Here is a 17,639-nt window from a genome sequence, read left to right on the forward strand (position 1 = left end):
GCTTATAATAACATTTTGATGATGGCCCAAGCGGCCCGGTACTTACAGCAACATTTTGACGATGCGCGAAGTGTCAGGCAGCTTACAGCAACATTTTGACGATGTGTGAAGTGTCACGCAGCTTACAGCAACATTTTGACGATGTTAGAAGTGTCACACAGCTTACAGCAACATTTTGACGATGTGTGAAGTGTCACACAGCTTATAATAACATTTTGATGATGGCCCAAGCGGCACGGTACTTACAGCAACATTTTGACGATGCGCGAAGTGTCACGCAGCTTACAGCAACATTTTGACGATGTGTGAAGTGTCACACAACTTATAATAACATTTTGATGATGGCCCAAGCGGCACGGTACTTACAGCAACATTTTGACGATGCGCGAAGTGTCACGCAGCTTACAGCAACATTTTGACGATGTGTGAAGTGTCACACAGCTTATAATAACATTTTGATGATGGCCCAAGCGGCACGGTACTTACAGCAACATTTTGACGATGCGCGAAGTGTCACGCAGCTTACAGCAACATTTTGACGATGTGTGAAGTGTCACACAGCTTACAGCAACATTTTGACGATGTGTGAAGTGTCACACAGCTTATAATAACATTTTGATGATGGCCCAAGTGGCACGGTACTTACAGCAACATTTTGACGATGCGCGAAGTGTCACGCAGCTTACAGCAACATTTTGACAATGTCCCAAGTGGCACGGTACTTACAGCAATATTTTTACGATGCCTGAAGTGTCACGCAGCTTACAGCAACATTTTGACGATGCGTGAAGTGTCACGCAGCTTACAGCAACATTTTGACAATGTCCCAAGTGGCACGGTACTTACAGCAACATTTTTACGATGCCTGAAGTGTCACGCAGCTTACGGCAACATGTTGACGATGCGTGAAGTGTCACGCAGCTTACAGCAACATTTTGACGATGTGTGAAGTGTCACACAGCTTACAGCAACATTTTGACGATGTGTGAAGTGTCGCACAGCTTATAATAACATTTTGATGATGGCCCAAGTGGCACGGTACTTACAGCAACATTTTGACGATGCGCGAAGTGTCACGCAGCATACAGCAACATTTTGACGATGTGTGAAGTGTCACACAGCTAACAGCAACATTTTGACGATGTGTGAAGTGTCACACAGCTTATAATTACATTTTGATGATGGCCCAAGTGGCACGGTACTTACAGCAACATTTTGACGATGTGTGAAGTGTCACACAGCTTACAGCAACATTTTGACGATGTGTGAAGTGTCACACAGCTTACAGCAACATTTTGACAATGTCCCAAGTGGCACGGTACTTACAGCAACATTTTTACGATGCCTGAAGTGTCACGCAGCTTACGGCAACATGTTGACGATGCGTGAAGTGTCACGCAGCTTACAGCAACATTTTGACGATGTGTGAAGTGTCATACAGCTTACAGCAACATTTTGACGATGTGTGAAGTGTCACGCAGCTTACAGCAATATTTTGACGATGTGAGAAGTGTCACACAGCTTACAGCAACATTTTGACGATGTGTGAAGTGTCACACAGCTTACAGCAACATTTTGACGATGTAGGAAGTGTCACGCAGCTTACAGCAACATTTTTACGATGTGTGAAGTGTCACACAGCTTATAATAACATTTTGATGATGGCCCAAGCGGCCCGGTACTTACAGCAACATTTTGACGATGCGCGAAGTGTCACGCTGCTTACAGCAACATTTTGACGATGTGTGAAGTGTCACGCAGCTTACAGCAACATTTTGACGATGTGAGAAGTGTCACGCAGCTTACAGCAACATTTTGACGATGTGTGAAGTGTCACACAGCTTACAGCAACATTTTGACGATGTGTGAAGTGTCACACAGCTTATAATAACATTTTGATGATGGCCCAAGCGGCACGGTACTTACAGCAACATTTTGACGATGCGCGAAGTGTCACGCAGCTTACAGCAACATTTTGACGATGTGTGAAGTGTCACACAGCTTATAATAACATTTTGATGATGGCCCAAGCGGCACGGTACTTACAGCAACATTTTGACGATGCGCGAAGTGTCACGCAGCTTACAGCAACATTTTGACGATGTGTGAAGTGTCACACAGCTTACAGCAACATTTTGACGATGTGTGAAGTGTCACACAGCTTATAATAACATTTTGATGATGGCCCAAGTGGCACGGTACTTACAGCAACATTTTGACGATGCGCGAAGTGTCACGCAGCTTACAGCAACATTTTGACAATGTCCCCAGTGGCACGGTACTTACAGCAACATTTTTACGATGCCTGAAGTGTCACGCAGCTTACGGCAACATGTTGACGATGCGTGAAGTGTCACGCAGCTTACAGCAACATTTTGACGATGTGTGAAGTGTCACACAGCTTATAATAACATTTTGATAATGGCCCAAGTGGCACGGTACTTACAGCAGCATTTTGACGATGCGCGAAGTGTCACGCAGCTTACAGCAACATTTTGACGATGTGTGAAGTGTCACATAGCTTACAGCAACATTTTGACGATGTGTGAAGTGTCACACAGCTTATAATAACATTTTGATGATGGCCCAAGTGGCACGGTACTTACAGCAACATTTTGACGATGCGCGAAGTGTCACGCAGCTTACAGCAACATTTTGACGATGTGTGAAGTGTCACACAGCTTATAATAACATTTTGATGATGGCCCAAGTGGCACGGTACTTACAGCAACATTTTGACGATGTGTGAAGTGTCACGCAGCTTACAGCAACATTTTGACGATGTGTGAAGTGTCACACAGCTTATAATAACATTTTGATGATGGCCCAAGTGGCACGGTACTTACAGCAACATTTTGACGATGCGCGAAGTGTCACGCAGCTTACAGCAACATTTTGACGATGTGTGAAAGTGTCACACAGCTTATAAAAACATTTTGATGATGGCCCAAGCGGCACAGTACTTACAGCAATATTTTGACGATACGCGAAGTGTCACGCAACTTACTGGAACATTTTGACCTTATTCCCACGCTACCCACAGCGAAATTTTGACAATGTGGCACGCTATAAGCCACGTGTCACAAAACTAACGATATTTTGATACTACGCGTGCCGCAGCATACAGCGTGCCGCAGCACACAGCGTGACGCAGCACACAGCGTGACGCAGCACACAGCGTGACGCAGCACACAGCGCGACGCAGCACACAGCGTGCCGCAGCACACAGCGTGACGCAGCACACAGCGTGACGCACGCACCTGCAGCAGGCGGTTCTGCTGCACGAGCGCTTCCAGCTGGTGCACGAGCTCCTGGAGCCTTGCATCTTGTTGCCGGATCAGTGACTTGTACTGCTCGAGGTTATCTTCAGCAACGACCGTTTCGGGACCGTTATCTTGCTTCTGGGACACGCTTTGGATCAGCACGTCTGGAAATATGGGTATTTGGAATGAGTCTTTATTAGTAGTCATATATATAGGTCGCGTCATGTAAAAAGAACTCTGACGGTTAAGCTGCGCATTGGCGATTTATTGGTCTATTTGGTGTTATGAGGTGGTATAAGAATAACAAATATGTAGTTGCGAAGCCACGACTCGAGAACCTACTTCAAAAATAAAATAAGCAGCAAATAACTTTCGTGCTAAACTCGATACATGCCAAAACACACCCCATCGCTTTCATCCAGCGTTCTTTTTACATGATTCGCGTTATATTATAAATGAGAAAGTGTGTTTATGTTCTTGTCTCTTTTTCATGTTTAATTATATAATTTTTGTGTTTGAAGAAAATTTGACGGTAGAAAGTTAAATGGGTAATTTTACCGCGCGGTATGGTCTTATTTATGCAAATTTTCTTTGAACACGCGAGCGAAACTTATAGCAATAGCAGGCAAATGCTAGTAAGGTTTATGTCAATTGCAAATTATTATATACTAGCGGTCCGCCCCGGCTTCGCCCGTGGTACATATTTCGCAATAAAAGGTAGCCTATGTCCTCGTTTATCAAAATATCTCCATACCAAATTTCATGCAAATTGATTCAGTAGTTAAGGCGTGATTGAGTAACAGACAGACAGACAGAGTTACTTTCGCATTTATAATATTAGTATGGATGTGCTATTTATTAAATAGGTTTGAAGTCGGTGCCGAACATTAAGCATTTAGTATTAAGCCCGTGCACCGACATCAAACCTTTTTAATAAATAGCACATATCACTACATAGTATAAAACAGTCGCTTTCTCTGTCCCTATGTCCCTATATCCCTATGTCCCTTTGTACGCTTAAATCTTTGAAACTACGCAACGGATTTTGATGCAGTTATTTTTAATAGATAGTGTTTATTAAGCTTTCCGTGCGATTAGTTTTTTGTGAAAATTAAGCTCTCCGTGCGATTAGAGCCTTTAATGAAAATTAAGCTCTCCATGCGATTAGTTTTTAGTGAATATTAAGCTTTCCGTGCGATTAGAGCTTTTTATGAAAATTAAGCTATCCGTGCGATTAGAGCTTTTTGTGAAAATTAAGCTCTCCGTGCGATGAGAGCTTTTTGTGAAAATTAAGCTCTCCGTGCGATTAGAGCTTTTTAGTGAAAATTAAGCTTTCCGTGCGAATCGAGCTTTTTGAGAAAATTAAGCTTTCCGTGCGATGAGAGCTTTTTGTGAAAATTAAGCTCTCCGTGGGATTAGAGGTTTTTTGTGAAAATTTAGCTTTCCGTGCGAATAGAGCTTTTTGTGAAAATTAAGCTCTCCATGCGATTAGAGCTTTTTGTGAAAATTAAGCTCTCCGTGCGATGAGAGTTTTATGTGAAAATTAAGCTCTCCGTGCGATTGGAGCTTTTTTTGTGAAAATTTAGCTTTCCGTGCGAATAGAGCTTTTTGTGAAAATAAAGCTCTCCATGCGATTAGAGCTTTTTGTGAAAATTAAGCTCTCCGTGCGATTAGAGCTTTTTGTGAAAATTAAGCTTTCCGTGCGATTAGTTTTTTGTGAAAATTAAGCTCTCCATGCGATTAGAGCTTTTTGTGAAAATTAAGCTCTGCGTGCGATTAGAGCCTTTAATGAAAATTAAGCTCTCCATGCGATTAGTTTTTAGTGAATATTAAGCTTTCCGTGCGATTAGAGCTTTTTGTGAAAATTAAGCTTTCCGTGCGATTAGAGCTTTTTGTGAAAATTAAGCTCTCCGTGCGATTAGTTTTTAACCGACTTCAAAAAAAGGAGGAGGTTATCAATTCGGCCGGTTTATTTTTTTTTTATGTATGTACACCGATTACTCCTTGGTTTCGTTTTTTTTTTGTTCGATGCGGGATGGTGTCGAATTGGTCCCATAAAATTTTTTTTCGGATAGGCCCAGTAGTTTTTATTTTATGAACATTTTTGTCTGTACTCGATGACTAAATTGAAATGTAGCAAGTAACTTTGATTCACTTCCCGGTAACCGATTGAGCTGAAATTTTGTATACGTATGTAAATTTGATAGCGATATTTCGCATTAAAAAGTGGCCTATGTCCTTTCTCGGGTATCAAAATATCTCTATACCAAATTTCATGCAAATTGGTTCAGTAGTTAAGGCGTGATTGAGTAACAGACAGACAGACAGAGTTACTTTCGCATTAATAATATTAGTATGGATTAGGATTGTAAACTGTGCAGTTTCCTAAATTTTGTAGGTAGATATCCACAAAATAGATACCAGCGTGACAACCACAACCAATTTTTGAATCCAAAAATATTTCACACTTCGGCTTTGTCATAAAAAATATTTCACTTGATAAAAACGGTAAAACAACTGCTCCACCATAAAAATAAACGATCAACTCACTCTCCAAAGCTTTGAACAGTCTACAGAATTCGTAGTCGATCAATATTTCTGACGCTATCTTGACCCTTAACTGCGGGTGTTTTGCCGCCTTATTGTACAGTTCATGTTTGGATACTTCGCTCAGTTTCGCAGTGAAGGTCTCGACTCCTATCCTCTTGGTCAGCAGTTGCTTGAGGGATTCTTGCGAGTAACTCTCGACGGAGTCGTCGTTAAAGTGTATGCAGATGGCCAGCAGGAATGCGGACAGACCTGAAATATTAGTTACATATTGTTTTGGTAAAAAAAAAAATATTATTTAAAATTATATATTTTTGAATTTATTATATAAATTTTTGAATTGTACAATTGCAGTCTGTTTGGTTTTAGTAGAGACAATTTACAGTTCTATTTATTTATTTATTTATTTATTTATTATAAGGTACCTTACAGCTAGTGATACAATTTTTGAGATGAATAAATACTAAGCTACGCCAATTAAAAGGTACACCAATAGGTAGTAAAAATAATATACGTATGTGAACAAATACTAGTATAAGAATTTTACAAATGATAAGAGAAAAGATTTTAATTTTTTGTAGGTATAAGTAAGCATTGATCAAGCCCAATAAGTATTTATAAAGAAAGGAAATGTTTTAAATATCTTCGAATTCAAATAAATTAAAACCAATTTAATGTAAAATTAAGTAAGACCTGGTAAGTAGGATGTGATTGTGTGTGTGTGTGTGTGTGTGTGTGTGTGTGTGTGTGTGTGTGTGTGAAAGTGCGTGTATGAAAATGAGTGAGTGTAAAAAGCTAATGTATTATATTATTATGTGAGCTGAGCTTCAGTATTAATTAATTGTAAAATTTGCTTTTTAAAACTAGTACGTGATAAATAGAAGGGATCCACAGAAGAAAATTTTTTATTATAAATGTCCGGGAGCCTGTGGAACGGTGACATTTTTAGATAATTAGTTGATGTAGCCGGCACGTGGAATAGGCGTGTGTGGCGAGTACGCTGTGTGGGTACAAGATACTTCATATTTTCCAACGCTGTGGAATAGTCAAACTTGTTGTTCACGATATCGTATAACAACATAATGTCTATTATATCTCTCCTATCCTCCAAGGTATTTAACCCATAATGTGAGCAAGCCTGTTCATAATTCAACGAATAATTTTTTGTTTTATAATTCATTTTGTTCACAAATATTTTTTGTATCGCTTCCAATCTTTTAATGTGACATTTATATTGCGGTCGCCAGATCACACTTGCAAATTCGAGAACACTACGTACGTAGGCAAAATAAAGAACTTTCAAGCAAGTAATGTCGTTAAATGGATCAGCTTGTCGCAAGATGAAACCTAGATTTTTGTAGGCTTTATGAACAATAAAATCCACGTGCGTACGATATGCAAGTTTGACGTCCAGAATCACACCTAGGTCCCTTACTGAAGTAACAGCAGGTATAGATTCACTATTAATTTTATAATCAAAACAAATAATATTATTATTTCTATTACGGGTAAAACTTATTTTTTGGCATTTTTTTATATTAATTGATATTTTATTTAATTTATAATAGTCACTTAATCTATTAAGATCATCTTGAAGACATTGACAATCGTAAGAGGAAGTGACTTTTCTGAATATTTTTTTATCATCAGCATAAAGTAAGAAATTAGAATTTACAAAGCAGTTACCAATGTCGAATAAGTAAATGTTATACAATAAGGGACCGAGATGCGATCCCTGCGGGACGCCCGAAGTAATATCAACAAAATCTGATTTAAACCCCCCTAGAATCACCGATTGACTGCGGTTCCTGATATAAGACTCTATCCATCTGAGAAGATCACCCCTGATACCCACCGCATAGAGCTTACGGATCAGAACATTATGACTTACTCTATCAAATGCCTTCTCAAAATCTGTGTAAATTACATCGACCTGTGCTCCTTCACTCATGTTGTTATTTATGTAATGTGTTAAGTCTAATAAGTTAGTAGTAACGTTCCGTGATTTAATAAAACCGTGTTGTTTAGTTGGAATACATTTAAGTGTATGAGTGTAGATTTTTTGGTATACTAGTTTTTCCAGCATTTTAGCAAATATATTAAGTAGTGATATGCCCCTATAGTTAGTTATATCTTTCTTCGAGTCTTTTTTATGTATGGGCACAATTAAAGCCTTTTTCCATAAGTCTGGAAAAATACCTTCGGTTATGGAACGTTGGAAGAGTATGCGTAAAGGTGTTCTGAGACTAGTTCCACAGTTTTTAATGAAGACAGCCGGTATGCCATCGGCCCCGGCTCCCTTTCTATAGTCCAAATCCCGAAATAGCTTAATAATCTCCTGATCTTTAATTGTGATTGAGCAAAGGCTATCAGCAAGCTCAAAATCGTCTACAGTAGTAATTGGGTCAGTATTATCATCGGATTGAAAAACGGATAAAAAAAATTCACTAAACGCTGAACAAATGTCGTTACCATCAGTAAGGTTGCGTTCACGGAAAATCATACTGCATGGGTAACTAGAGTTATTTCGTTTGTCTTTAATATACGTCCAGAACTCTTTAGGCGTGGTTTTAATAGATTTTTGACAACGTAAAATGTATTTTAAGTACGCTTCGTCCTGAAGTTTTTTTACTCTAGTTCTAAGCAGTGAAAAAGATGCGTAATCGTTTGGATTTATGTATTTCTTCCAACGAAAGTGAAACTTATATTTTTCTTTTATTAAATTAATTAATGCAGGCGTATACCATTTCGGATATTGACGACGAGATGAAATCCTAACAGACGGTACGTATTTCTCTATTAAAGAATTTAAAACATTATAAAATTTATCGATGGAAATATTAATAGATGCGGAATTTAAAACGTCAGTCCAATTTATTTTACTAATTTCACGATTTATTGCAGTATAATCAGCCTTATAGAATTTTTTTATTTTTGAAAACTGGAAACGTAACGGTTGTATATAAACATCTTTTATTGTAATTACAAATGGTTGATGGTATCGATCAATATTGACTAGGGAATCGGAGGAAATAATATCATTACAATCAATAGATAAATTAGAGAACACGAGATCTAAAATATTACCACAACAGTTAGGTGAAAGGTTGTATTGATTAGCCCCCATTAAGGTTGTTAAATTCATTAGGTCCAGAGAGGCATCTAAAAGATCATTGGTACAGGGATCTGTAATAATAAAAGAGTGATCCTTCAACCAAGTAATAAACGGCAAATTAAAATCGCCCACTATCAAATATTTGTTATTAGGGTAACATTCATACAAGGACAGTAACGCTGCGTTTAAAGATCTTATATTACCAGGCAAATCAGAATTAGGAGGCAAGTACACAGCAACAATGTGAAGGTCACCTTGACTTTTACCAAATTCACAATTAAAAGACTTACCAGGTATAGTTAGCCAGACACTTTCCACGTTACCGCACACAATATTTTGGGTTAAGTAACCACAAAACGCTTTTTTAACGCATATAACAACGCCTCCGCCTTTCATTTTATGTTTCCTATCAAATCTGAAAACGTCATAGCGAGAATCACAAATCTCTGAGTCAAGAATTCCATCACACAACCAACTTTCCGTTAAGATAATAATATCATAATTGCTTAATACGATATTTTTATGCAGTTCCGGTAATTTAGTTCGCAAGCCGCGAGTGTTTTGGTAATAAATGTTAATAAAATTACGTTTGGAAGTCATTGAGAACAAGTATAAAACAATTTAAATATTAAGTAAAGTACAATAGCGAAGTAATCGATTAAATCGAAATAATATCAACTTACAAGTTATATAAAATATTATCGCGGCAATACATATACCTATCTTAGGTTTTTTTAGTAATATTACACTATTCACATGAATATTATAAAGATAATTATAGAATAAAACTATCGGAACATGACAAAAATTGTTAAAAACATTGCGGGCAGTTCTGAAAAAAGTAATGCAGTACAGGGGAGCGGAACCTTTTATAATGAAGTCGTAATAATAATTATTTATATATGAAGTTGACGTAAAATAATTTATTGAGAGCTCACGTATAATGTAAATTAAAAGGTATTTATATTGTGTAGTGTATAAGTGTGTTAAAAAATTGTAAGTGGTAGATACTGAAGATATAAAAGCGTATGTAATATTATGTAGGGCATGATCAAAACTTAAAATTAATAACATATCTAAAAGAAGTAAATTGCTATTGAAATAAATGGTTAAGGGCAGGTTTCTAAAAAATTCTTCAGGTCTTCATCCGAAGCTATGACCTTCGCCGGCGCTTTCTCATTAGCACGTAAATATATGGTGCAATTTCTGATCCAAACGAACTTAATGTTTCTTTCTTTGGCACGTTGCTTGCAGTTGTTAAGTAATAATTTATTAGCGATTGTAAGATGTTCATTAATAAATATCTTCAGGGAGTTACCCGTGAAACCAAGGTCATGTGATGTTATGCCTTTTACTTTGTTAGACTTTTTAAAGTTATTGATCAAAGTATCCTTTGTGGCTTTGTCTTTCAGTTTGGCTATTATCTTACGTGGGCTGTCCTTCTTGTCTCTGAATGATTGAACCCTTGTAATGAATTCAACATCTTCCTGGTTGAGGTTACAGCTAATAGCAGAGGCTAGACGAAGGAATACTTTTTGTAAATTTTCATTTGATTCTTCAGGCACACCGATAATTTCCACATTTAAAAATCTATTCTTTTGTTCTGTGCGACCTTGTTCAAGTTCCAGGGCAGATATTTTCGCTAGAAGAGTATTTATAGTGTTACGACTCTTAGCTGCTTCAACTTCAGACCTTTGAAAACGTTCTCCAAATCCCTTCATATCAGACTTTAACTTCTTCATATCTTCGTTTAGTCTGTCAACTATGGATAACTTGCAGTCTATATCTTCCAGTCTTTTGTATAAATCTTCAATCACATTTGCATTTATTTTGCTCGTTAAGTCGTTCAAATCACTCCTTAACTTTTCAACCTTTTCCGGCAAAGTAGAGAGCGGCGATAGCATTTCCTCAATCCTATTCAAAGATGACTGATAGGAATTAGGCTCAGTACTAGGTTTAACGGCCTCACCGGATGAGGCAGAGTTTCTACAATCAGGGCAGCACCAAGAGTTTTGTCGTTCAGTGCCAAGTCTCCGCCAGCCAATTTCAAATAAACTCGCACAGTGGAAGTGGTAAGTGTGACGGCAGCTCGAACAAAGAGCACCATCAGATACTTTTTCATTGCAGCGCTTACAATTATTCATACCGAAGGTTGGGGACACCACACAAATCTTATACGACGTACGTAGATAAGCGTTCACGTATTTCGCGCGGAGTCTCTTAGCATAAATAGCTGCGCTGTCGTAGGGTCGGACTATCGAATTAGAAATCCGAGTTCTAATCCACGCGGGCGCGGTGAGCAAAAACTTTAATTTTAAAAATTTTAAACACTTCAAACAACAATCAGAATGTCTAGTCACATACGACACCAGATCTAAACTGACTTCTAGTTGATATTTTACTTTATTACTTATTCTTGGAAAAGTATACCAGAACATGAATTTCTATTTTGGTCTATATTCTTCTAGTCTTTTTATGTATTGATTGAAAGCTTGATTAAAAGCTTCTTCAATTCAAGAGCATTACCAGACGGACTATCCAGACCTACTATCAGCAATGACCCTGCAAGAGATAATCTTATTACTCCAGCATTTCAAAATCAAACATTAATTTATTAAACTAGACTTCGTTTAGTTCTATCGTATTTTGAATCGTCAAAATGCAGAAAAATAATAATTTACCACCGGTTCAGAGTTCAGACAGCAGTATCTACAGGGAAAACTCGGCTCTAAAGTTGTTTTTGTAAGTTAGGAAGTAAAAATTCAACACAAGTTGTTTTTTGGCATCACTACATACTATAAAACAAAGTCGCTTTCTCTGTCCCTATATCCCTTTAAATCTTTAAAACTTCGCAATGGATATTGATTCGGTTTTTTTTTAAATAAATGAAGTAGTTCTCGATGAAGGTTAGTATTTTATTATTTATCAGGTTTAGATAAAGCGGGCGAAGCCGCGGGCGGAAAGCTAGTTTACTAATAAATTATTAGCTGTAATCGGTAATCCCGTCAAATATGTGGAGTAGTGCTACTCACCTTGCAGCAGATACTCGTTATCATCGTGTTCATTGGAGCAGGTCTGGTTGACGAGGTAGCCCACTCCCCCGGGCACTTGCAGGAACGCACTCACTGCGCCCGGACAGTGGCTCATCCACTGCGATAGTAGCATTAGTAGTGCTACCTGGAAAAGTGGTCATTACTTCTTCTATATATATAAAACTCAAAGGTGACTGATATAGTGATCTATCAACGCACAGCCCAAACCACTGGACGTATCGGGCTGAAATTTGGCATGCAGGTAGATGTTAGGACGTAGGCATCCGCTAACAAAGGATTTCCCGAAATTCTTGCGGGAACGGGGAAAAACGGGGATGCACGTACAACGTCGTGGGCGGTAGCTAGTATATTATAACTTATAACTCAATGCTCAACAAATAATCCTCAAAAAAATTATTAGTTCAACAAGATTTCAATTATCGTAATGTGCTGCATAATGATTTTTATTACGTAAACCTGGATATTAAACCAGAATTCAAATTAATTTCATCAAAGTAGCATACAAATCTATACTAATATTATAAAGCTGAAGAGTTTTTGTTTGTTTGAACGCGCTAATCTCGGGAACTACTAGTCCGATTTTAAAAATTCTTTCAGTGTTAGATAGCCCATTTTCGAGGAAGGCAATAGGCTATATATCATCTCGCTAAGACCAACAGGATTGGAGCAACGCGGGTGAAACCGCGGAGCGCAGCTAGTTACTATTATTATGAACTCATTGGGAAATATTTATCATGAACACTTGGATAGAATGGACGAAAAACTTAAAACCATTAGCTAAAACTAGGAAGGTCCATAAAAATATGAAACAGGTAATACATATAATGTTTATTTTAATTTAAAAAACGCTTGAAAAAAATCGACCCGGAATGGTGAAAAACGCGGGTTCGAATCCTGCACCGCGATCGAATTTTTTCTATTCTCTAAAAATTTATAATTTATACCTCAGATATAAAGCTCAGAAAATTTAAATGTGCAAAAAAAAATGTTTTCGCACGAAATATGCACCCAATTTTTTATCATAAGCGAAATATTATTCTGAACTTACTTTAGACTGCAGTTTCGTAGTCTGCTGCAGCAGCACAGTGCACTGATGCAACAGAGACACCGGCGTGCTCCCAACATTTGTGGCCAACAGTACCCTAAGTAACTGCTCCTTCTGCCCAGGATTATCTATCAAAGAGTGCATTAGAGCAACAGCAGAGAACCAATTGGATAGAACATCGGAGGAAAATAGCCCGCCACAGAGTAATTGACCACTTGTGAGGCTAGAGACATCTGTGGACGATGGTAGGAGAGTCTGTACCAGAGATGCTTGGCTCATCTCATTGTGGTACAGATAGCATTGGAAGCAGTAGAGCACTGCACACCTGGGAAAAATATGATAAATTTAATTTTAAATTCTGCGTAAATGCATATTGAGTTACACTTTGCGGTGATCATATGAAACTATTGAGATTTTGAAATAAATAGTTAGGATTTTTTTTAAAGTGAAACTTTTATTACATCGTCTCAAACTTTTTGGTCTGTGTAGCGCATGTCGCGTGTATCGCGGCTGCCGAGTAGGTATACCTACTCGGCAGCCGACCGACACGCGACATGCGCTACACAAAGCAGTGTTCGGAACCGTTCGAACAGTTTCACTTTTACCGTGGTTTCATAAAACCACACAACATTTTTTGTCATGGGGAGGCAAACAAGCGGACGCACTGCCTGGTGGTAAGCAGGTTGCGTCGCCCATAGACCATAACAGAGGTTATGGTTGTTGCCTACCAGAATAGGGTAAGGGGGAAGACTGAATTAAATGGGCTGAATTAAATGAATTAAATGGGGCATTAATATGAAGCGGCGGGAATTTATTGGCCTTTTAAGAAATGATATGCTTTTATCTTAAAAATTTCCAAATCATAGCTCCTAGGAAACACAGCAGCAATTTAAATTGTTAGAAATTATCTCGAGTTCAATTTAGTATATTAATATTTTCCGCGTAAAATGACTCGAAAAAATAAAAATATAAGGTTAATATAAGGTTGCAAACTGAAAATACGGAATTTTGTCAACTCCTGGAAACCTGTCTGAAATTGTATGTTCTATTAATGTTTATTTGTATAATCAAAGTGTGTTTGTTCTTACCTAAGAGCGAACGGTTGCTTTTCATTTACCATGGACATAAGCAGAACGACGATAGCCGGTCGCGGCGGATTTGACGGCGCCATTACGTTCCCAATGAAGTCCTGATTAGCTAGATCACCTCTTACCACTTCACCGACTGTATTTATCGTCTCCGTAAGTATATCTGCTGGAACTCCACTCGCCATCAAAATATTGCACAGAGCATTCAACAATCCAACATTTTTCATAATTTTCTGACAACTCGATATAATCTGTGCTGAATTGCTCGGAGACACCAATGTTCTCACTATTTGTAGCATACAATGAACGTTCGATACTTTCTGAGGTGACCAACCCACGTCTTCCGAATCATCGGGCGTATTGAACATCGGCAATGTCTTCTGTATATAACTACCCTCTTTAAAGAAGTTTATATTACTACTGTTATTCTTCAAAAGATTCAACATTAGTAATAAACAATCTTCAACAATGATCCCTCCATCCGAATAGCCCTCGCTCGAAACTATTTCGAACAATCTATCGAACGCGTTTTCGAAAGCGACAATCTTTTGTATATTCGCATTGCCCTTCGTCAATTTTATTAGTAGAAGGAGAGTTTCGTTACGAATAACTTCTCTGGTGTCTCCAAGTAAATCCATCATTTTGGAGACACCCATAGGTTTGACTAGAATTATTTCCTGAATGTCCTTAGTCCTATTTGTAAGAAGGGAGGTTAATAATTGAACGGCAGACAGTCGAACTCTGAAATCGTATTCATCTAAGAGATCAAGCACAAGTTGAATATTGTGCGGGTCCTTTATGAACATCTCAGTGAATTGCTCTCCGATATTCATAGGAACGTGAGGATTATCTTCCTCTTCTTCAAATTGTGACGGTGACATTATGTTATTTAGGGTGTCTAAGGCATAGTTTATTGTTTCATTATCCGCGCGATCAAGTTCTAGCACCTGTAAAAATGAAGGTAGACTCAGTTGTTTGGATACATTATGTCAAAGAAAATTAACGTTTTTATGTTCAATGCCTACAAAGAGCACTTATCAATGCGAAAAACCCCTTCAACACAAGTTATAAGCGTAGAAGACAACAGCTTTTTTTACATACATATCCAAATGTCAATCAAATCAATCATCACAAATAATTATTTTGCAAAATACAAAAAACATACATAAAAATGAATGTTTAAAAATATAAACAAGTAAGAAACATAAGTGTGGCAGTCTATTTGCAAAAATAGAAACAATTCAATACATTACTGTGCCTGCAATAACACAACCCTGAATTTCAGAGGCCCCACGTTGAAGACAGAAACTATGAAAAATAAATCCAACATACAAATCATCACAAAGACATAAACTTAACATTACCTGTTTCAATGTATCAATGCCCTGAGCGCCAACCTCCACCCTGTACTTCCTAGACATAGCTTTCAAGGCACGGCAGGCATCTCGTCGATCTTCCAGAAGTGTTGAGTTGTTGACTCTGTCCACTAGACGTTCAACCTGAATTTTGTGAATAAATATTTAATAATTATTTTTTTTAGTAGTTTTAACACGTTCGCGGACAGTAACGACCACTGGCGTCTAGACAGCTAAAAGTGATACGACAGTACGTCTGTCGACGTATCAGTTTTTACTTGCATAAAATCAGTACGCCAAACGACGAGCGATTTTTCATACTATCATAAAGAACGGCATGTTGTACTGTCATCACAGGTATAATTACGACTTTTGTACTGTCACTGCATTATTTACAAAAATTCGTCAAAGGAAGGTACTTCCACGCATACATTCATATTTTTTTACCCCTCTCCCCGGGCACACTACGCCCGTGGGCGTCATGTTTGCATACGGTTAGTCGAGTACTGCGCCGCTGCGGTGATCCCGCGTGCCGCGTGTGAATTGTTGTTTAGAAAGTGAGTATTTTGTTTCTAACGTAATTTAATTGTTTTACTCATACTGGATGTACTAATTCAAGTCTAGTTGCTTATGTAAACAACATATTTATGTTGCTATTGTTTGTTGTGAACACGATTTTGTTGAACTAAATTTGTAACGAATATTTTTTGCAGATGGCATCTTGAGACTCGTTCCAAAAAGAACAAAAACGTCTTCAAGCCCTGTTTGATGCAGCGTCTACCCCTGAATCGAGTAAAGACCCATTTGCTGATGATGGTGACTATGAATCTGACGCTGAGTACTTACGACGTTTACGCCTATATCCGTTCTGTCATATCATATGGTTTTTTAACCATGTGTTGTAACACTACGCCCCTGGGCAATGTATGAAAAAAAGTAGTGTCTCAGTAGCTGCAACCTGTAAGACATACTGTCCGCGAACGTGTTAATTCATGAATTTGATATTTTGGTTTTATGGCATTCAAATGCGTTATAAATATAAATTTTTAAAGACTAGAAAAATACAATCATGAGGAAGGATTTGAAGATGCGTCAAAAAAAATCTTAATTAATTATTATAATTTCAATTTAAACAAAGCTAAATTTGGTGTTGGTGTTACACACAAAATCATAATATAAGAGAAGTTAGCTAGTAAAACATAGTGTAATGTATTTTTTTTAAATCTGCTTTATCACAACATAGTTGTTGTATGTAAACTGCTTATGCTAAAACCAATAATTTAAAAATTAGGCTTGAAATAATAGATTTAAAATTAAGAATGCATTTAGAAAATGTCATATTTATTAATTTTAAGACATGAAAAAAAATCGATTACTACTATCTAATACACACAATCAAGCACAGGCAAAAACTAGATTGAGAAACTTGTTTATATCTCATTAAATGAATTTAATTAACAGACATTTCATAATTCCTACCATTGTATCTGTCTGAAAATTTCCACAGACTGCGATTTTCTTAAATGAAATCACCCACACATATTGCATGAACACCGAAAATACAAAAAAGTGAATATTATTAATAGTTCAAGTAGGATATTTAGAGAAAACTCACTGTTTCAGCTCCAGAAGGCAGTTGGCCGGGTTCCGGCGCCCCTAAAACAGTCTTCAACCCACTTTTAAAGAAATCCATTTTGTTATAAGTATGAATACTTTCGTTTGCACTTATTCCCTAAATATTTAATACATGAAATACATAATAATCGCGTTAATTTCCAAAATATAAGGATACGAGTACACGTCAAAGCATTTTGGATTACAACATTCAAACATCAATCAAAATAGCTGTCAATGTCAATGTCAATTGTATTGTGTACCACAGAGTAAGGTGTAAACTGTTTACAGCTGGGTGGAGCCATTAATAAAGAGAAGAAGAAGAAGAAGAAGTTTACAGCTCTAAGTAAAGCTAGTTAAATGCAAGAACTAATTATAACTGTTTTAAGAAACATATGTACTTAAATAATATTCATGGTGTTTTAGGTATAAATACGCAAATCTTATTTTTAGCTTATAATAATAGTGACAGAAGGAAAAATAAATTGCATTTCCGTAGACAGAGAATGAATAATCTGTGGTGTTTGTCATTTGTACTCAGTTATAATAATGTACTCTG

General features: G+C 37.4%; 1 protein-coding gene across 1 annotated transcript in view; it reads right to left on the reverse strand.

The window, feature by feature from the left end:
- Nucleotides 1–17,302, reverse strand: part of p115 (General vesicular transport factor p115) — a 29,440-nt gene extending 12,138 nt beyond the window's left edge. The window contains exons 1-7 of the mRNA XM_090111480.1: nucleotides 17,082–17,302; nucleotides 15,476–15,610; nucleotides 14,112–15,058; nucleotides 13,027–13,348; nucleotides 11,958–12,102; nucleotides 5,814–6,062; nucleotides 3,261–3,427 (exon numbers count right to left, since the gene is read on the reverse strand). Coding sequence (XP_089967606.1) covers nucleotides 3,261–3,427; nucleotides 5,814–6,062; nucleotides 11,958–12,102; nucleotides 13,027–13,348; nucleotides 14,112–15,058; nucleotides 15,476–15,610; nucleotides 17,082–17,159 — 2,043 coding nt within the window. The 5' untranslated portion in view covers nucleotides 17,160–17,302. The remainder of the gene's footprint in view (nucleotides 1–3,260; nucleotides 3,428–5,813; nucleotides 6,063–11,957; nucleotides 12,103–13,026; nucleotides 13,349–14,111; nucleotides 15,059–15,475; nucleotides 15,611–17,081) is intronic.
- Between the last annotated feature and the right edge of the window lie 337 nt (nucleotides 17,303–17,639).

Source organism: Colias eurytheme, chromosome 17 (genome assembly GCF_061535395.1).
Source record: "Colias eurytheme isolate Ceu_HAF_F1 chromosome 17, ilColEury1 Martin Lab GWU primary, whole genome shotgun sequence".
NCBI lineage: Eukaryota > Metazoa > Arthropoda > Insecta > Lepidoptera > Pieridae > Colias > Colias eurytheme.